This window comes from Astatotilapia calliptera, chromosome 17 (assembly GCF_900246225.1).
Source record: "Astatotilapia calliptera chromosome 17, fAstCal1.2, whole genome shotgun sequence".
In the NCBI taxonomy this organism is placed as follows: Eukaryota; Metazoa; Chordata; class Actinopteri; order Cichliformes; family Cichlidae; genus Astatotilapia; species Astatotilapia calliptera.
The window spans coordinates 36,949,659-36,971,156 of record NC_039318.1 but is presented as its reverse complement, the minus strand read 5'-3'; the positions used below and the strand labels follow the sequence as shown (position 1 = coordinate 36,971,156).

The following is a 21,498-nucleotide window of genomic DNA, read 5'->3' as shown; positions in this document are numbered from 1 at the left end:
TTTAAATTCTCCCTCTATCTGGCAATCGAACGTGTCAGCTTGTAGACTGGAAGGATTCATTATCTCCTGTCTGACCGTATCTGCCTCTTTGCTTCTCTGGTCTTTTTGGATGCTGCTGGAAGCTATAAGTGATGTGTCAGTAGATGAATGAAGCATTCAGAGTGACCTCAGAGCCGTGTGGTGGTGGGGCGGGTTTGCGCCCCCCTCTGTTCGCACATCAAGGCGAGCTTTCCGTGAAAAATCAATACCTGCCTTACCTGTGACGTAGGTGAGGAGCAGTAATACTAAAGTCCCACTACGCTGCTAAAGTGTCGTCTACGTGAGGTACATTTGAAAGGTCACATGTGTTTAAAAGCGGGCTGCCCGGCGACTCTTAACCAGACGCAGTTGTTATCAAACAGACTAATCTGTGCTGCTCAGTGCTGTTTTATTACTTAATGCACTTGATTGGCAGATGTTGACCTTTTAACTCAAGAAGCGACCAATTAAAGGACGACTGTTCAAAGCAGCGCACGCGCGATCCTACAGCGTGTTAAGCTTATAACCTCATTAACAATTTACAGTACTGATAGTTTATCACAGTTTCAAGGTCCACAGGTCTGAAAAAGAAATTCTTACAGGTGTTTTATTTATATAGCACCAAACCACAGCAGCAGCAGCTCGAGGCCCTGCAATAGTACAGAGAAAACCTCAACAATCAGATGACTCCCTGTGAGCAAGCACTTTGGCAACAGTGGGAAGGAAAAACTCTCTTTTAACAGGAAGAAACCTCCCGAAGAACCAGGCTCGGGGAGGGGCGGGGCCATCTGCTGCGACCGGTTGGTGGCGAGAGAGGAAGGCAGGACAAATGCACGCCGTGGAAGAGAGCCATGAATAATACTGATTAAATACAGAGTGTTAATTTTATGTATTTTACGTAAGTAAGATAAAATAAGGGGATAAATGACCTGTATCCTACTGGGCTTTTTCACTGTTTTAGAGTTTTGAATAAATACTTTAATACTCGATGCTGCTTGAAAAGAAGTGACACTCTGTTTTAATCCCTCAGTGAAATTAGTCAAATTTGGAATAAACACCAAGTGTGAATTTTTCTTAATGACCACCGTCCAAGAAATGTACCAACTCTCCCCGAGCTTGTTACCCATGTTTGCAGACAGAGGAGAGAACTAGACCTCCACATGCTGTGGATCGCTCGTGCTACGACGAGTCAGATCACAGGGAATTCACATGACAGAAATCAGAGTGCACTTTCCCCCACTTTTACTGAAACAGCGTACTCATTGAAGACGGTCGTAATATTGTCAGCGCACAAGAAGTCTCTTCTCGGACTCGGTGCAGAAACCTTGCGAGATAACATTTTATTCATTGCCCTGCAGATCAAATTTTTTTACCCTGGAAATGACTCCTGCTCTTTTCTTCGTCCGCCTTTGTCTTCATCTCAGTCCTATTAAGTCCTGAGTTTCTTCATCTTTTCTCAGAGTTTATTTTTAAAGTGCTTTCAGGGATCGTGTCTGTTCTCTGATCCTGATTTAATACGATTGGGAGTGTTTGTATTAGCACGATAGCTTTCATGTCAAAGGTGATGCTGTGCCTGTCAGATACGTCTGTGATTCTATTTGCAGCTTTTCTTTGTTGTTCCCAGAGATAAAAGACATTTTGTTAAAACTTTTTCTTTCTTTTTTTTCTACTTTTTTTTTTTTTTACAAGTTTCCTCATCTCCAAAGTGATATGGATTCAAAACATAAGGTGACGATTTGACAGGCTACTTTTTTTAAGCTGTCAAATAAGAGCCTGCTCAGTTTTAAATTATGGCTCTCTGCATTTGATGGGGAAAATGTGTTTTTTCATGGAACTTTTCCAAATTCCAAATGTGCACGATCTCTGCACCTTCATTAACAGATTTCTGTAAGGATTTGCACACGCGTATTGATTTCTCCCTTTGACATTCAGAGCACACCTCATTCATAATTATGGCTGAAGGTTGACTGTTAGTCACAGTATAGCCTGCTCAGAACCACAATGAGCGCTGTTTTTAAGTCAGTGTGAATTAATATTTTATGGAAGCGTCTTCACACGCTCTCCATAGGGCATCTGGTAGCACATGCCAAACCATGTAAAAATATGTTGCATGGCTTATCTAGAGCCATAATGCAGATATCGTACTGCCACCTCATGGATGTAAACGTGGCCACAGAAACCTGTTTCTGTGAAGCTAAATGGCGCCCTCTTGTGTTCACAGAAGGTTCCTGCATGTTGTTAGTTCTAGAAAACGAAATCATCTATTTTAAAATGTGATGAGAGTCACAGAACAGGTAAGAAAACATCTGGTATGCAGTTTATCAACAGGTTTTACAATACTGCTTGCTTCCTGATGCGCTATAATTAGACCTGTGGAAAAAGAATTAGTGGCGTGTGTTGTGTTGCCAAGACTTTGGTATGATAATGAGACTGTGGCCTAATGTTTTTTTTTCTGGCTCATTTTAAAGGATTGACAAAGGAAACAAAGCAGAGCCGTAGCTTCTGAACACAATCCCTGTTTTTGTTTTTGCCAAGACACTGAGCTGGTCTCTTGTGTTTTCACTACAGGAAGCTTCCTAACCAGGGGTCCGTTCTTCGTACCTCGCTTACTACATCCAAGATCAAATGACACATCCAAGATCAAATCATCGCGCTAACTTTGAGCTCGCTATCCCGGTTCTTCGAACACACCTGTTGTTGACGATTAGTATAGCTGGATGAAGTAATGTGAGATCACTGGGTGGCTTAACAGGGGCTACGCATCAATAGTAGAAACATTGATCGGCAACCCTTTGATTGGTCGGCGAAAATGTCGAAGGAGCGCGCTCGGTATTTTTCGGCAGCAGAGCAAGAACTCTTGATTGAGGGATTTCAGGAGTTTCAGAGTTTAATTAAAACGCAAGGGAACACTGCAAAGGCTGCAAAAGCAAGGAGAGAGGGCTGGCAGAAAGTTGCTGACAAATTAAACTCGTAAGTAATTTAATAATAATAATAATAATAATGGATTGGATTTATATAGCGCTTTTCAAGGCACCCAAAGCGCTTTACAATGCCACTATTCAGTCACTCTCACATTCACACACTGGTGGAGGCAGCTACGGTTGTAGCCACAGCTGCCCTGGGGCAGACTGACAGAAGCCAGGCTGCCATATCGCGCCATCGGCCCCTCTGGCCAACACCAGTAGGCGGTAGGGTAAATTTATCATATTATATTACATTATATCCTCTTTCACATTAGAGCCACGACAGGACCCACTAGAACATGGGAACAAGTAAAAGTGAAATATAAGAATATTCTACAGAATGGTAATATTTATCTCTTATATTGCTTTTCGTCTCTTGGAAAGAGACCCTGAAATAATCTGTTTGTTTGTTTATAACAGCAACCAAGAAAAGGGCAGAGCAAAAAAAGACAGGTGGTGGTCCTGCACCCCCTCGTCAACAAGTTGGTTAAGTAAATAATACCCTCATGGGAAAATCGATATCTCTCTATGAGCACACTGTCGCGCTGAGCTAAAGGATCCTGTCTATCCCGCAATATACGCTGAGTTCTGAAAACTCTCCTTATCAATCTTGCACCTTCCGCAATGGGTGGATCGCGTATACGGACAGGACATGGCTGCGACAGGCTTCCCAAATCCACCTTCGCTTTTATAGCCGTGGTCTCTCATCTTGATTACACGAAGTAATTTACTATTACTACTCTAAAATATGAATGACATCTGAAATAATCAAATACATGAAATAGAATGATTAATAGTACATTTCCCTTTTTTTAGGAAATGACCTGTATGTATCTGTGTGAAATCAATAAAAGAATCAAATACTGCATTATTTTTAGTTACATTGATAATATTTATTTATGGAAAAACAGTGGTAAAATATCGCTGTTGCTTTCTTATAAATGAAGCGGACATACCTGAGTGGCCGCGATCTAATCCTGTTTACATAAAGTAAACCTGCTCCCGAGCAGGTTTACGCTTACGGATCTGTTGCTATGACAGCAAGTCCCGGATGAGCTTCGGGGAACCGACTGATCCAGGATCACGCAAAATCGTCAACAATCAAATCCAGCTAACTTACTTAGCGATGTACGAAGAACGGACCCCTGGTGTAAACTCAGACATGCTGACTTGCTGGTGTTTATATGTTCAGTGTCTTCCACCAAAGCCCTGGATGTAGAAGTAAGCAGCAAACCTGCTCAGAGGTGCTCAGAAGCACTTGTGAGTCATGCACTTATGAATGATTTATTTATTAAATTTTTTTTAATTCGATTTTAGGTTCAGTCATAGTTGAGTTAACCAGCTGACGTCATAAGCTGAAGGCAGGGGAGTCTCTAATTTTAGAAGGATTTGACCGTGTGATGTCACTGAATTATGTAAGACCACTTAAATAGGGTGAGTTTCTCTCTGAACGAGCAATATTCAGGTCTTTGAGTGAGCACCAATGTAAGACACTTATATCTCAGTTTTCTTATATGAATAAAAAAATAAAAAACATACACGATCCACTTACAGCGGCTTGTTTTCGTGTCCGGCAGCTAACATTGACTCTGTGTGTTTTTCTCCCATAGTTACCTCCAGAGGAATGCTGTTGCTTTTGTTGTGCAGGATACATGCAGCCCGCTGGCTATGCACATGTCCCGCTTCTTCCGTCTTTGTGTTTATTGAGAAACGCTTGTGCGAGCTGCAGTGTGGGAACGTACCGTAGCACCAATTCAGTTTTGGTCTATGCGATCCTGCTCCTCCCCTCGTGTGTTTTTCTAAGTGCCTCGATTATGTGTCATGGCCATGAATCATATTCAGCAAAATGACAAGCGAGCTTACGTGTCCCGTCATGACAGGGCTTATTAGAAACTCCTCCAGCTGTCATTCAGCGAGATTTTCCTGAGTTTCATAAGAAGAACCGAAACTCATAGTGTGTGTGTGTGTGTGTGTTGGTGTGTTGGGGGTTTTCGTGAAACTTCGTAAACCATAACAAGAGACATATATTTAAAAAGTAGCATTTGTTGGTTTTTTTCTTGTAATTTAAATTTTATTTAACCAGGAAGTCTCTTCACATTAAAAGTTTCTTTTTCACTCGCCAAGAAGTCGCATGATTATAAAGTTACAAAAACGGGAAACATGAAAATGTAACCTGAATGAACGTTGAAATAAAAAAGAGAAGGTCAGCCTTTGGGTAGCAGGACATATCCATGCAGTTTTAGCCTATATGAGAGCTTTTAACTCTCCCGGGGTGACAAATACATCCAGCTTTAATGCGCTCTGACCAATAGAAAGCCGTTTTACCAATTTTAGAAAAAAGTCGTGGGGAAGCCATCGAGAGGAGTGCAAATCATAGCAGTTCTTTGTAAGCGTTAAGATTGGACGCAGATAAGAAGAGTCTGGCTTTGTAAAATACACCAGTGCTCCTTAGGCTTAACAAAGGCCAAGACACCAGATTATAGACATGTACGCCACAAAACATGTGATGCATCATCGTCTGTAGACAGGTCTGTAGACGACGCCATCAACATGGCCCTACACTTCATCCTGCAGCATCTGGACTCCCCAGGAACCTACGCCAGGATCCTGTTTGTGGACTTCAGCTATGCCTTCAACACCATCCTTCCAGACCATCTCCGAGGCAAGCTTTCCCAGATGAATGTGCCTGATCCCATCTGCCGGTGGATCACTGACTTCCTGACGGACAGGAAGCAGCATGTGAGGCTGGGAAAGAATGTCTCGGACTCCCGGACCATCAGCACCGGCTCCCCTCAGGGCTGTGTTCTTTCTCCTCTGCTCTTCTCCCTGTACACCAACTGCTGCACCTCCACCCACCAGTCTGTCAAGCTAATCAAGTTTGCAGATGACACCACCGTTATCGGACTCATCTCGGACGGGGACGAGTCTGCCTACAGGAGGGAGGTTGAACGTCTGGTGTCCTGGTGCAGCCACAACAACCTGGTGCTGAATGCCCAGAAGACAGTGGAGATTATTGTGGACTTCAGGAAGCACACAGCCCCACTCCCCCCCCATCATCCTGACTGACACCCCCATCACCTCTGTGGACTCATTCCGCTTCCTGGGTACCACCATCACCCAGGACCTGAAGTGGGAGCCCACCATCACCTCCGTCATCAAGAAAGCCCAGCAGAGGATGTACTTCCTGAGGCAGCTGAAGAAATTCAACCTGCCAACACGGACGATGATGCAGTTCTACACTGCAATCATCGAGTCCATCCTCACCTCCTCCATCACCGTGTGGTACGCTGGAGCCACTATCAGGGACAAACAGAGACTGCAGCGTGTTGTGCGCTCTGCTGAGAAGGTGATTGGCTGCAGACTCCCATCTTTGCAGGACCTGTACACCTCCAGGACATTGCGGCGTGCAGCTCGGATCTCAGCTGACCCTTCTCACCCTGGACACAGTCTGTTTGACCTGCTCCCCTCAGGCAGGAGGCTCCGGTCCATTCGCACCAGAACCTCTCGCCACAAGAACAGTTTCTTCCCCTCTGCTGTTGGACACATGAACAATAACCATATGACTGTTCCCACCACTAACACATGACCCTACGCTGTGTCACTGCATCATTCCATGTTTGGCACTGATCACCACCTGCACTCATGTATATATCTTTCAACGTAGCACTTTTAATTCTTATCCCTACTTTTATTTTTTCATGTCTATTTAAGTGCTATTTATGACACTATGTTTGCACTGAAGCACCGCAGCAATTTCCTAATGTTGTAAACCTGCTCAACATTTGGCAATAAAACCCTTTCTGATTCTGATTCTGATTCTGATGTGAAATGTAAACCTGTGTTACAGAGTCTACATGAACAAATGAGCTTCTTCTGCAGTTTCAAATGAAGCTCGTGGCTTAAATCTAAGACTGATACCCCCAAAATGAAGCTAAGTCTTCACGTTTATTCCCTTTCTACAAAACACACACACACACACAAAACCAGTACTCACTGCTCTTTCTGATGACTTTGCACATTTTGTACGTGCTGCTATCCATCGCAAGCCTGTCATCAGTTGTCATGAAATGAGGGCTTAGCGATCAGTATAGCGCACAGTGTCAACGGGCACTGTGGCCCCCTGCAATGATGCCAGATGCCCCCTCTTTCTCACACAGAGATGCGCTGACAGTTAAGGTGGACCAGGTTTCAAATAGTGAATCGAAGCAGAAAAGAGCTTAAATATGTTGCTTAAAGGTCTTTATAATGTAGCCGCACAAGATCTTAGCATAGCTATACCTTACTCTATGACGCCATCACTGACTCGTCCTCAAAGATGTTCTCCAGTCTTTATATTTTGCTCGTAAATGCAGAAGAGACATCGTTAAAGGGAAGTGTAATAATCTTTTATTGCGCTGTGCGTTCAAAAATGTGCAGCCGGTTCACAAGATACCATAAAAAGGAAAGAACGCTGAACCAATAAAATCTTTAAGCCTAAAACTTTTACCCAAATATGCAAACTTATTTCATATATTTTAAAATAAGTGAAACTAAAGCTCGAACCTTTGTGTACAGAGGGTTATTTCAGAGGCTTTTCAAGAAAAATGACATAAATCACAGTTTGTTTGCATGTAGTTATTTTTGAGTAGCTGAGTGTGTGAGTCCTCGTGCTTCTGGATGTTTTCTGTAGATACAAAAAGCTGGCAAAGGTTGTGAATAATTACTCCACTCCAGTTATTCCAGTCCGCAACTTTGATGTTCCTCCTTACTCTGCTGGGCTGCACCGAAGGGAACAGAGCTCCATACACACACATGTTAAACACACAGCCGCTCAGATTCGCACACACACACACACACAGCATGGGGAGGAAGTATAGTCTGTGACGAGGAGAAGAGTCCGGCAGAGAGGGGGCAGTGACAGAGTCAGACAGTGATCAGGGGCTGAAAGAGTTCAGTGATGTGACGTGCAGGCTGCTGCTTATACTGTTGTGACATGAGATCAAGTGTGGCGAGAGGGTGACTGGAGACGTGCTTGCTGCTTGTCTTGTACCTCGGAGAGAGTGGCTGATGGATAATGTGCTGAGTAACTTTTGTTTTAACAGAAGCTTTATAGGAAACAGTTGTTTCGATGTACTGTCATATATGGATATACAGGTTGGCTGGTTGTGTGTTGAAATGTGGTGAATGTGTGAGGAATGTCAGTTGTCAGTCTTTTGTAGTCGCATGCTTTTGTGACAAGGTGTGTGTGAGATTTGTTGTTGAATGCTGAGTGTCTGAGGTGTGTGTGCATGCTGCTTAGGTTTTAATAATGCTACAGTGTATGAGACATTTGTGCGCTTTGTGTGTGTGCGTGCTGAGTTTTTGAGGCTCTAACAGCAGGTTGTGCTTGTAGTTACATATGTGATAGTATGAGTCAGATAGCGTGTGCATGAGTTCATGTGTGTCGGGGAAATGTACCGGCGTTCACCCTGTGCCAGAGGAAGGGTTCATTTTGACTTCAGTGAGGAAGTCATCAGGAAGCTCCACGCTACAAACCACGGCCACACTCACAGGTTAGACGGTACACATACGGCCACACGCAATTCATGTTGTCATGCTGTGTTTTCACTCTGTCCAACTGTCAAACTAACTTTCCGATTTACTGTAACAAAGTCTCCTCTTGGGTGTTCACTCCTTCTAATCTCTGAGTGCCTCCCTTTGCTGTGTGTTTATCACTTTGCAGCACGAGCAGGCTCGCTTGCATTTTCTCATTCATTAGCCCCTCCCATGTGAGCACTCGTGTGTTTCTTATCATTACATGAATACTTAGCTTCGAAAGCGAATGCACTGTCACATGTTTGGGTGGAGAAAAAAAAAGAAATCTTTAAACACAGCTGCGTGCTGTGTTTAAAGATAGTCGAGTATTTTGCCATGCAAATCAGTCTGGAAGTGCTGCAATGAATTTGTTTATTATCCAGACTTCTTTCTGGGCTTTTTTTAAGCCACGGTGTAAATATAGTCCAGTTTTGACTATCAGGCATAATAATAAGCAGCTGAGCCCGGGGACGTAACCAAAGAATGAAAAATAAATAAAAAAATATTGTGACATTGAAGGGTCTGTGATCCTCGCAGCCTAGAGCAATGGTGGTAAATTTGACTTTGTCTGCCCGTATCAGCGTTTAGTTCCAGCCCTCATCAACAGACCTATCTATATCACCAGTCATTCATGGCAAGTGGTAAATATCTGCTACTTTAGAACAGAAAGTGTTAAAGGAAGGTGATTTTGTATCAATTTACTTTCTTGCAGCATATTTGTTACAAAGTTTTCATTTGATTCAAAATGTAACAAATATTTGAATATAGTACTTGCCCTACAAGTATTATATTTGTTTTATAGAACATGTCTATAAGCTTAAATTGGGTGTAATGAAGGATGGCTGCATTAGTATTTGCTCTATAAATGTAATCATTTATTACGATGTTATTACTATGTTAGGAATTTGCTTTGATGAACAGCAAAACCTTAAAGCATGTTAAGTATTCATCAGTCATGTAGGCTGTTTCAGGGAGAAACTACACCAGTGTAAAAACTAGGCTGGGTCTCGCCCCAAGAGGGCTGACGGTATTTTGGCTTAGCAGGAGACTGATCAGGCTGCCGGGTGGGACTTTTTCAGTGTTTAGAGAGCGTGCAGATAAAAGAGAAACAACTAAATACAACCAAATTAGGCCTAGATGGCCTTAATGAATTAAATAAAATATCCCGAATTACACGCGAGAAGTAATTTTCTCTTGTATGCATTAAAGAATCACAATCTGTTTATTTCTGTAGACATTTAAGCAAAAATAGAAGGGGAAATGGGAAATGTAGTGTGTAATTGTGGATGTCTGGAGACGTTGGGCATCAACCTCTCGTTGGTTGGGTGGGTTCCACCTCTGTGACTGAGGGTTTCCTGTGGAAAGTACTGGACTACAGTGAAGAAAGGAGAAGTACACAAATGGTGCACTGTACTGAATCATTAGACAGGTAGACATGTGAGCACTGGGGAGTAATTGCCTTATGACTGCTTCCTCACATTGCTCTGTGTGTTGTGAGTGTATGTGCTTTTGTTAGTAGATCGTTGGATTACATAGTTACAGGCATGCAGCTGCCCTGTGGTGGTGGGTGTGGATGAGTTAACCTATATACTGTATGTCCCAGGGACTGTGTGTAGCATAACTAGCTGGAGCAGAAGATGGGCTTAACCAAATATTTGGCCGGTGACCTGGATTTCTATGGCATAATAACAAAGAGCAAAGCTCCTTGTATCTATAACAGAATGTTTTCTTGGGTGCTGGATCCCTTTTTTAAAATTCTTTTTATTATTTTAAGCCTATACCGATACAGGCTGAAAATACATCAGACCATGGGAGTTTCAGTTTCAAGCTTTGACTGTTGTGGAACATGCTGTTTATGCAGTTACAATAAGATCTGACTTTTGAAACCACATTTAAGTTCTCAATGACAAAGCCTCATTTGTGTGACCGTGACAAGAGACAAAGATGTGTGATTGAACCATTTACCCTCATCTTCTATTTGCTGCGTGTTAAACAGCTGTAGGCATTTGAAGCCAGATTCCTTTTTTATTTTGCTGACCCATTTTTCTCTGCAGCAAAGGATTTTGAATTACAGTGTTTTGTGCTGCTTGTCCATGGGTGGAGTGCAGCTCTGTGTTGTAGAGTTTGTGGTTTCCCAGAGTTTTATTTGCAGTGCACTTCACGACTCCCAAGTCTGCCGTGGTCAAGAACTTTGATTTCTGAGTGACTTGTAAAAGCTAAAATTTAGCCGCTGCTGCAATAAAGTTTGTATGATGATGATGATGGTGACTAATGTCAGTTGAAGTAATCAAAGGGCTGATGACAATAAGGGCTGATGGCTGAGCAGATTAAGACAATGGTGTTGAGGTGTTTGCTTTGGTACGTGCCATTATTCTGATCTGTAGTTAAAGAAATTTACTCTAACTGGCTACTTAATTTGTTACAACTAGTACAGGGTTGGATCGTCTTTTGTCTTAATTCTTGCTGACATGGATTCAAGACTATATATCAAGTGGTTTCTAGAGATTTGTCAGCTGCACATCCCAAAGGTCCTCTATGGGATTGAGATCTGATGACGGGTGAGGCAGCGCAGCAAACTCACTGTCATGTTCAACAAACCATTTTAAGGTGACATGGTGCATTACAACAGCTAGAAGTAGTCATTAGAAAATGGGTACACTGTGGAGAAAGACAATTAATACACAGTTGGTACTCATAGGCCCAAAGTGTATGTGACGGCCACCAGCCTGAAACTTTGATACAAGGCAGGATGGAGCCATGCTTTCACGTTATGTACGCCAAATGTGAACCTACAGCATCCAGAAGTTGCCAGAAATCCAGACTCATCACACAGGGCAACGCTGTCCAATGTTCCGTTGTACAGTTTTGGTGAGTCCGTCCAAACTGTAGCCTCGGTTTCCTGTTCCTATTCAAAGTCATTTGAATAATTTGAAACACTTCTTGTTAAATTACTTTCACGTTAATCTACATGGGCTGAAATCTATCGTCGCACCAGTTAACAAAATTCATTTTAATCCACGATCCGCCCACACGCTGGCATAAATCCCTGTCCTAATAATGACACAGCCGAGGTCTATTTACATAAAATGCTGCAAGTCTGACTGCTCAGCGCTGTTTTTGTCACCTGCTAAAGATCAGGCTTTGTCTGCTCGGCTGGTATCGGCACAGTCAGCCTTGTTATCGTTCTCGGTTCACCTGCTTTGTGTTATCTTGTTGCCTTTGCATACAGTCAACGTTGTTGTTAGCAGTAGAGCAGGGGTGGCCAACTCCGGGCCTCGAGAGCCCATGTCCTACAGGTTTTAGATGTGTCTTGATCCAACACAGCTGATTAAAATGGCTAAATGACCTCCTCAACATGTCTTGAAGTTCTCCAGAGGCCTGGTAATGAACTGATCATTTGATTCAGGTGTGTTGACCCAGGGTGAGATCTAAAACCTGCAGGACACCGGCCCTCGAGGCCTGGAGTTGGCCAAGCCTGCAGTAGAGGATAGTCGTTTCTGGACTGGTTGCACTTTACTATAAACCACTTGTCCTTTGGTGCAAGAAAAATAAAACTACGGACATATCAGAAGGTTGGTGGTTTGAAATCCCTCCAGCATCCTTGGGGAACATAGTTAAGCGATTAATCCCTTGATGCATCCATCAGCATGTGAGTCTGTGTGTGATGGGTAAAAAGCACTTAAAGTGCATAGAATACAGCATTGATGTGTGTTAAACTAAATGTGGTTTATAACAAATGGATTCAGCCTCAAGCCATCCTCAGTGCAATTTGAGAAAAATTGTAATGACAAATTTAAATACCAGCTGAGGTCTAAACACTGATCAACAACGAGGAGTCTTTGTTATATGACAGAAAGCATCTGCAAGTCATAACAAAACGAAAGGAATCGTGAAAAACAAGCAGAATAAGTCATCAATTGAAGCCAAGATATTAACAAAAAATGCAAAAGAAAAATAACAAATGCATTTACACAAAACTTTCAGCACAACGTGGCTGTAGCGTGAAGTGTTTCGACTGCCCGGTAGGAGCAGAAAAACACTATATTAATACCAGATCATTTACTATTATTTCTCTTTGTCTAGATTTTTAGTACAAATATATTTCTCTTTTAGTTCAGACGTGCCATTTCTTCAGTGGTTCTCTGCTCTAAATAACATCACAATTCAATTACACCACCTTTAGCTCCTGATTCTTTATCATCACCGCCATCATCACACCTTTGGCCTGTCTCACTGACACGAAGGCCAGCATATATAGGCTGCAAAATGACTTGGAACGAGAGCGTCTGCTCCACGACTCCGTGCCTAAATGAGCATGTATAATGACTTGGTGCAAATCACGATTATGTTACTGACCTCGTTTCTAATAATAAATCCTGTTTCTAGTTGGATTCTAGTATCTAGTTTCATTGTTGCTTTTCTACTTTTTTTTTTACAGTTTTTGAAAAAAAGCCACGTGATACTTTTTAATTCTCATCGTGGTTTTATATAGATTTATTTTTCTTCCATAAAGTGGTTTCATAGCTATAATTCTGGATGTGCTTGTTTTTTGTTTGGGTGCTTTGCAGGGAGACTAGATTGTTGATGTAATAAGGAGGGCTTTGACGAAATTTGACCTAAGTTAATTAATATAAATACTTTTGCTAATGCTTGTTTTGGGTCAGTGGGAAAAAATGCAATGTGGGCTGGTGCCAGCATAGTTTTACACAGAAGTGATATTAAAAAGCTCTATTTCTAGCTCCTAAAATGTAACTGTGCATGAGGGCTACAGGACACCACATGGGAATTTCAAGCACTGTGACTCCCGTGTTCCCTCCAAGAAGTTTGCAATGCCAGCAAACATTGCTGATAATGAAGAAAACATGAATTCAGTTTTATTTATACAGCGCCAAATCACAACAACATTCACCTCAAGGCACTTTATATTGTGAGGTAGATCCTACAATAATACATACAGAGAAAAACCCAACAGTCATATGACCCCCTATGAGCAAGCACTTTGGCGACAGTGGGAAGGAAAAACTCCCTTTTAACAGGAAGAAACCTTCGACAGAACCAGGCTCAGGGAGGGGTTCTGCTGCGATACCAGTCCAACTACATAAAAAATATAGACGTGTATAAGCCTTATCAATCTGTGGCTAGACAAATGTAGTCCAGTTTAGTGTCCTCCTTAAATAAACAGATGATTTAAACAAAAAAACTATAATTCTTATAATTCACATAGTGGGGTAGAGTAGGTCTGTGCTATTGTGACACTGTTGAAGACAGTTTGGAGCTAATATAAGTCAAACAAATAGAAGGACAATTGCAGTGTTTTGCATTTTAAATTGCTCTTTGAATGTTTTGCCAAATACTGACAGAGTATCATCTGACTGCTTCTTTTACTGAAAATGAGATGTGTATACATGTATATCATAGGTGAAGGTGGCATATCAATAAAAGTCTAAGGTGCTCGGAAAGAAAAGCATCTGGACTAATTTAGGTTTCTTGAAGACGTTTCATCTGAGAAGCTTCTTCAGTTCAAAGAGCAATTGGTGGAGAGTTCCAGATTTAAGCCCTGTGGGAGTGTCCCCCCAAGAGGGTCATGGACCCCCTGTTGATCCTCTACCTAATCACACGAGCCAAGATGTGAAAACAGGTGTACTTCACAATCAGCCAAGGTTTCAGGTGACTCCATTGTGAAACCTAGCCCTACCTTATCATGTGATTTACTGAGGTGATAGGGGGTCCATGACCTCTTGGGGACACCCCCATAGGGCTTAAAATCTGGGACTCTCCACCAGTTGCTCTTAGAACTGAAGAAGCAGATGAAACGTCTTCAAGAAACCTAAAGAAGTCCAGATGGTTTTCTTTCCAAACTCCTTAGACTACCATGACCTGGATGACTGAGATCCTTCACAGACATATCAACAAACTTTAGCTGAGTGTCGAGTTCGCTCTTTGGTGGTCATGAGATAATGACCTTGCATAGTTTGTTTTCATGATCTCCAGATTGTTAAAGGCGAACACTTTGTGCCTGAGGAATTGTACTGTATAAGCTTATGGGTTGGGAACTGTCTGCTTTAGCATGTCCTGGCTAGCTCGGGTAATTAACCTATTTTTAGGTTTATCTGCTCGTGTAAGGAAATTTGTCTGAGATCGCTGGAACATGAAACTTAGCTGCTATTTTTGCTTGCTCTGATGGGATCATTCAATCAGCCCATCAGTTCTTCTGGGGTATTGCAAAACTCTGGCATATTACCCTGAGCCAGCTGGTTAGACAGAAAGGATTTTTTAGGATATGTTGCCTGGCCCACGCTTCTCTCCCCTCCTGTAGTCACAAACGTTTGCAAGGAGTGGAGAGATTTTTTTTTCTCCTTTTTTGGAGCTGACGACTGTTAACATTAGTAGTGCTGGTAATTTAATAACATAATAAAAGCCTTTTTCAGTGTGACTTGAAGAAAAATTATTTGAGCCATTGCCAACGGTGTGAGAAACAAGAGGTGTTGCCATAGCATGACTGTTTTCACAGCCCAACAAACACATGGTCACCGGTTTCCCCTTACCATAACACACAGGAAGGAAGTGATCACATTAACGTATAAGAATGCTTTTTTTCTTTCTGTCACACACTCTGGCTCTCTGTTATTTGCTGCTTTTCTATTTATAACAGAAAATTTCATGTACAGATGAAAGTGAAAAAGAAATTAGACTGAAGTCTGTGATCCTTGTTTCAATACTACTTTAATTATTATGCATGAACTTTTAGTTTTGATCCAAACATTTACTGTAAATCCAAAAGTCGATGCAAACTGGGCCTTGTTCGGAATCTTTTCTCCTGAGACTAACTGTGGTTTCTTTGTGGTTTTATTATAAATAATCTCTCTGTTCTGTCTTGAGATTGACACCCAAGTAACAAGTAAGTGCTAAACAACAATGTGAAAATAAGGTGAGATCGATGAGGCATTATAATCCAAAACTTTATAGTCTGTTTCAGCTCTTTGTTCCATTCTGCAGCATTAATGTTTTAGTTCAACCTTGTTCACCTTTACAGCAGCAGCAGCAGGGTGCTCATGAAAAAAATGCTGCGCTTCACCTGCCCACCACCACGGGCATGTTGGAACATGCAAAAGTCTAACTGTGACCGACAGTGTTGCTGAAAGTGTAAATGAGAAGCTGCTGTGATAGTGAGTGTGCTACAACAACTCAACAAGTGAAACGTCTCATTACGTGCTTCTCACCTGGTAGAAAGTTTCTATCTGGCTATTCAGCAGTTTCATTACTAGTTTTGATTATTAAATCGTTGGTACAAATAGAGTATTACACTTGAAACTTTGACTCATATCAGAGGTACACACCTGAAAAACTTTGCCGAATTAGCAATACTTGGTTTGGGGAGAGCTACGAAGTACAGCTGTCTGTTCACAGCAAAGAAGTTGTGCCTGTGTGTGTCAGCCCGGTGCTTAAGCTTCCTCTTCCAGTCCAGAGACATCCATGTTGTTAACTGATGAGCCTAAACTGTCTGTAGGTGTGCATCTCTCTAGATCAGGCTTGGCCAACTCCAGGCCTCGAGGGCCGGTGTCCTGCAGGTTTAGATCTCACCCTGGGTCAGCACACCTGAATCAAATGATTAGCTCATTACTGGGCCTCTGGAGAACTTCAGGACATGTTGAGGAGGTCATTTAGCCGTTTAAATCTGCTGTGATGTATCAAGGACACATCTAAAACCTGCAGCACACCGGCCCTCGAGGCCTGGAGTTGGACACCCCTGCTCTAGATGAACCGGGCGCTTGTCATGTTCCATTAATACGTGAATTGACGTGAGCTCTAATTGAAAGCTGGACTGTTTTAGATCTTTGGCTGTGGATTGGTTTCTGTCAGTCCCCATGTGCCTTACCTCACCAGACAGGATACTGAGCAGTCCAGCTCTACCAGTAAATGCGAGTCAATCAAATAGTGAGTGTCTCTACTGTCAACCTGAAACAACACCATTGTTTCACAGCTGGGAAGTGGAGTCATTTCCTTGGAAAAAGACTTACAATTTTTGTCACAAATATTCCATTCGTCCTCACTATCTCCACTTTGTTTTGCTTCTGTTTACCACAGGGACTTGTTGTGACAACAGAATTTCAAATAAACACGTTCCACTTAAAGCGTTGGAGGGGTTTAGCTTCTCATGCTAAATTTGGGCCAAACGCAACAAGCTTTTTACTGCATGTCCCTGGTAATCATTGATGGGGTTTACATAAAGTGGACTTTGTTTGCTGCTCTAGTGAGACTTTATTTATATTTTGTTCAAATAAATTAATGGTTTGATTTCCCAGGATAGTCCTGAATCCAGTGGTAATGTTTTTTTATTTCTTTTTTGACTAAATGAAATGGCTCATTTGAGATATTATTCATATTGAGAGTTATGCATATTATTTGACTGAGTTGCGATGTGTTAGGATCAGCTCCAAGATAATCTGCTTTTGAATTTGAAGTTATTTCGATGTTTGTCTTCACTCTGTTTGATTGGAAAATTGCAGTCATTATTGCGACCATGTTTTATTTGGACATTTTTTTGTGTCTGGCTGCAGGAAGATTAGCATCAGAGGCCAAGGACGATCCAACAAAATGAAGCCACGATTAAATAAACATTGAGGAAATTTCTCTGCTTCTGTTATTATGTCAGCTTAGTCCATCACTCTGCTCATCACCCAGACAGATGCAGCTACATTATGGGAAAGGAATGTCGTCTTTATAGTAAATTACTTGGGGGTCAGAAGGGCCATTTCCTGATTGTGGTATAAAAGAAATACACCCTGAAACTTGAATGACTTACCCAGTATCTTAAACATCACAATTACTGGGAAAACCTATTTCTAGGGAACTGCTATTAGTCTGTGCCACCACCACAGTTCCCTGAAAGTTTACAGATAACATATCTAACCCTATCATACCCTAACCCACAGTTGTGCGTCATGGAACCTGGCGACACTTTGATTCATTTAGTTTCTGTTCACACATTGTCAGATTCAAAGACATGCTACTTTGCCTCTTTACCTTGAAAGATCATTATTAAAATGACAGGACTGTGGCTGTCCTTGCTCTCATCATGCCTAACCCACAGGCCTGCCTGTGGTTGATAGAGTAAGGACTGAAACGTGCTAATGTCGACCTTTCTCTATACATAAACTTCAAAGACAAACATGGGTGAATGATATGAGAGTGGATTCCCAGACCAGTTCACTAATCCACTAAATCACCAGGATGCCCCATTCAGTAGGAAATCGTCTTTGTTCCCAAGGTCTCCCTTTGTATTGTTTTTGAGGATAAATGATTGGATATCCCTTCTTTGTCCTGTTAACAAGACCGGTGGAAAACACAGCCATAAGAAAAATGGGGTTATTTTTCTTCACTAATTACTTGAGACAACAATCACAGAGAAGTTACAGACAGACCCCCAGAAAATAGTGGAAAATCTTGAACCATTCACCACAACATTGAGTTGATTGGTGGCTCTGTTGTGCTGGGCAAGGGCATTTTGTTGGCATGGGTCTACTTCCTCTAGATCAGTGGTTCTTAACCTTGTTGGAGGTACCGAGCCCCACCAGTTTCATATGTGCTTTCACTGAACCCCTCTTTAGTGAAAAATAAAATGTGATTTTTTCCAATTGAAGACATAGATATGTTTTTAACTGGTGCACAAAATGAGCCATGCATGTCACGGTGGAGGCTCTGCCGAACCCCTGAGACCGACTCACCGAACCCCTAAGGGTTCGATTGAACCCAGGTTAAGAACCACTGCTCTAGATGAAAGATCACTGAAGTTCAGTTTGAGAAATACGGGGAGCAAAAGGAGAGTTGGGATTTGGATCTGCCATTAACTATAATTCTGATTAGTTTGTAATAATAGGTCATTTAATATATCATCTAGGTTTAAAATGTTTGATATATGAGATTTCAAACTGCTACACAGCAGCAAAACAGCTATGTGCTATGTACAGGTAGTGGGGCTATCCTTAGCATTAGCTGAAATTGAAGTTGCGCTATATCCTACTGTGTACTGCTGCTACATGTGCAGCAGTTAATTTCGTGTCAAGCTGTTGGCAGCCACCACATGAAAAAACAGATTAAACATGACCTTTGCACAAAGAGAACAAACTTTCACTTTATTTTTAAACATGCTAGTTAGCCTGCTAGCTAGTTAGCCTGCTAGCTTGACCACTTGATAGCTTGAAGTAGTTGACTTTCTAGACTGAAGAAATAAATAACAAGTTCTCACTAAGCTAACATTACCTACATAACTCCATAAACATAATAGCAAAGGTGGAAAACCTTTTCCTTCCACTATCACCTCACTTGACATATACTTCACATTCACCAAGGATAACTTCACTCCACTACTTATCTTGTGTATTCAGTGGCTGCTTTCTTTGTTTTATCCTCCCTGTGTAGATAACACTAAGGAAACAGGCTTTCAGCATTTCCATTCTGCAAGTGGAGTTGCACAAAGAGTGTAAAGAGATACACATTAAGCTATTAGCCGGAGCTTCGAAAGGTTACCTCCATGTAGTAACTTTAACTTGGAATATATTTAACTTGGAGGAACTTATAAGTTCACTCTTAAGTTTTTCCAAGTTAAATATATTTGGCATTCCCTATATGGTCGTGTGGGTTGAAATAAGTGCTACCTAGGGACAAGAAAGCTATAAACACTCAGATAGCCACAAGAGAGTCATTAGTTTTTGATAATATGCAGTTTTTATGAGAAAATAAGGCTGAATGTTGGCATATGAAGGTCAGTTCAGGTTTGAATTGCTTTGTAGTCCGAATTAACTGACAGATTGGTTGCTGAAAATCTTATCTTTGTTTTCTTAGAAGAGATAATGATACAATAGTTTTAAAGTGTTTTTGTCGATATGTTATTGACTCCATTTACATATAGAGTATTTAAACATACTTCACTGAAGAGGTATGTGCCACCCTGCATGGACCTCTTGCTACTCCTTTGAAGCTGGGCAACATGTTGGCGTCACTGGACAAAATCCACAATAACCTTTCAGCACATTTTTAATCAAATAACCCGGGAGAGATCTACACTCCTGCACCTTCAGGCTTTAGAAATAAAGTTTTTGGGGATTCAGCTTGAGCCAATCACAGGTGTTTGACAGAGAAAGGCTTTCAGTTCGGGATGTACTGCAATCCACAGTGTTGGAAAGAGCTTTCATCCTGGAAAGTGGCCATAGACATTGGAAGCACCACTGCACTTTGGCCAGTTTGGGGGGTTAAATAGAAAGAAAAGAGCTGCAGGACGTGGTTTTTGTAAATTTAAATCACATTCTGGTGATTTTTCTTAACTGACTATTTTCCCTCTTATAGGTCTGTGAAGGTTCTCAGTCATCCAGCTCATCGTAGTCTAAGGAGCTTGGAAAGAAAAGCGTCTGCACTTCTTTATCAAAATTCTAATTCAAATTTTATTTGTCACGTACACAGTCATACACAGTACGATATGTAGTGAAATGCTTGGACAACTGCTCGTGACCTAAAGAAAACAAAAAAGGAAAAGGCTATGAATAAGATAGGAAATAAATATGAAAAATTAAAAAGGGTAAATTTAACTAGGAAGGAATAAAATATAAATTAAGGTTAAAAATGAAATAACTGTACAACACAAATTAGAATGAAGGGTAAATTTAACTGGGAAGAATAAGATAAAATATATAAATTAAAGTTGAAAATAAAATAACTATACAACAAAATACACAATATAGAACTATATAAGAATGTATGAAGAAATATAAATAAATATATACACAATAACAGCAGCATATACACAATAACAGCAGCGTGATTTAAGTAATGAAGTGAAAACAAAGTCCAGAAAGTCCAGTGTGTGTGTAAGAACCATATGTGTGGGTCAGTACTGTGTGGTGGTGTGATTGAGAGACCGTATCGCCTGCGGGAAGAAGCTCCTCCTCAGTCTCTCTGTGTTGGTCTTCAGGGAGCGGAATCACTTTCCTGACCTCAACAGAGAGAACAGTCTGTTGTTGGGATGGCTGAGGTCCTTCACGATCTTCCTGGCCTTGGTCCAGCACCGCCTGCTGTAGATTGAGTGCAGGTCAGGGAGCTCGGAGCGGATGGTGCGCTCAGCTGACCGCACAACCCTCTGTAGAGCTCGTCTGTCCTGCATGGTGCTGTTCCCGAACCAGGTTAAGATGTTTCCCGTCAGGATGCTCTCTATGGTGCAGGAGTAAAAGTTCCTGAGCACCTTGGAGGGCAGTTGGAAGTCTCTCAAGCGTCTGAGGTGGTAGAGACGCTGTCGGGCCTTTTTCACCACGGTGTTGATGTGACAGGACCATGACAGGTCCTGCGTGATGTGAACTCCGAGGTATTTGAAGCTGTCCACTCTCTCCACTGGGCACTCGTTGATGACGGGGGTCTGGTAGTTCCTCTCCTGCTTAGTGCTGAAGTCCACTATCAGCTCCTTTGTCTAACTGACGTTTAGAAGGAGGTTGTTCCTCTGGCACCAGTTCTCCAGATTCCTAATCTCCTTCAGGTAGGCCGTCTCGTTGTTATCAGAGATCAGGCCCACCACGACGGTGTCGTCAGCAAACTTGATGATGGTGGTGGAGCTGGTAGTGGCCACGCAGTCATATGTGTACAAAGAGTACAGCAGGGGGCTCAGAACACACCCCTGGGGGGCTCCAGTGCTGAGAGTGGTGGAGGCTGAGACATGTCCGCCCATCCTTACTGCCTGTGGTCTGCCAGTTAGGAAGTTGGAGATCCACTGACACATAGATGAGCTGAGTCCCAGATGCTCCAGCTTGGTGGTGAGTGTGGAGGGAATTATGGTGTTAAATGCAGAGCTGTAGTCTATGAAGAGCATTTTAACATAATTCCCCCTTCTAGTGTCCAAGTGAGTGAGTGATGTGTGGAGGAGATGAGAGATGGCATCGTCTGTGGAACGATTTGGACGGTAAGCGAACTGTAGTGGGTCCAG

General features: G+C 42.0%; 1 protein-coding gene across 4 annotated transcripts in view; it reads left to right on the top strand.

Annotated features, from left to right (window-relative positions):
- The window catches only part of pde4ba (phosphodiesterase 4B, cAMP-specific a), a 204,700-nt gene that overhangs the window by 124,471 nt on the left and 58,731 nt on the right, over positions 1 to 21,498 (top strand). Inside the window, exon 1 of one of the 4 annotated variants that reach the window (XM_026146432.1) lies at positions 7,591 to 8,512. The exons of the other annotated variants lie outside the window; for them this stretch is intronic. Coding sequence (XP_026002217.1) covers positions 8,397 to 8,512 — 116 coding nt within the window. The 5' untranslated portion in view covers positions 7,591 to 8,396. Of the gene's footprint in view, positions 1 to 7,590; positions 8,513 to 21,498 lie in introns of those variants that run through there. 4 annotated transcript variants of the gene reach the window in all.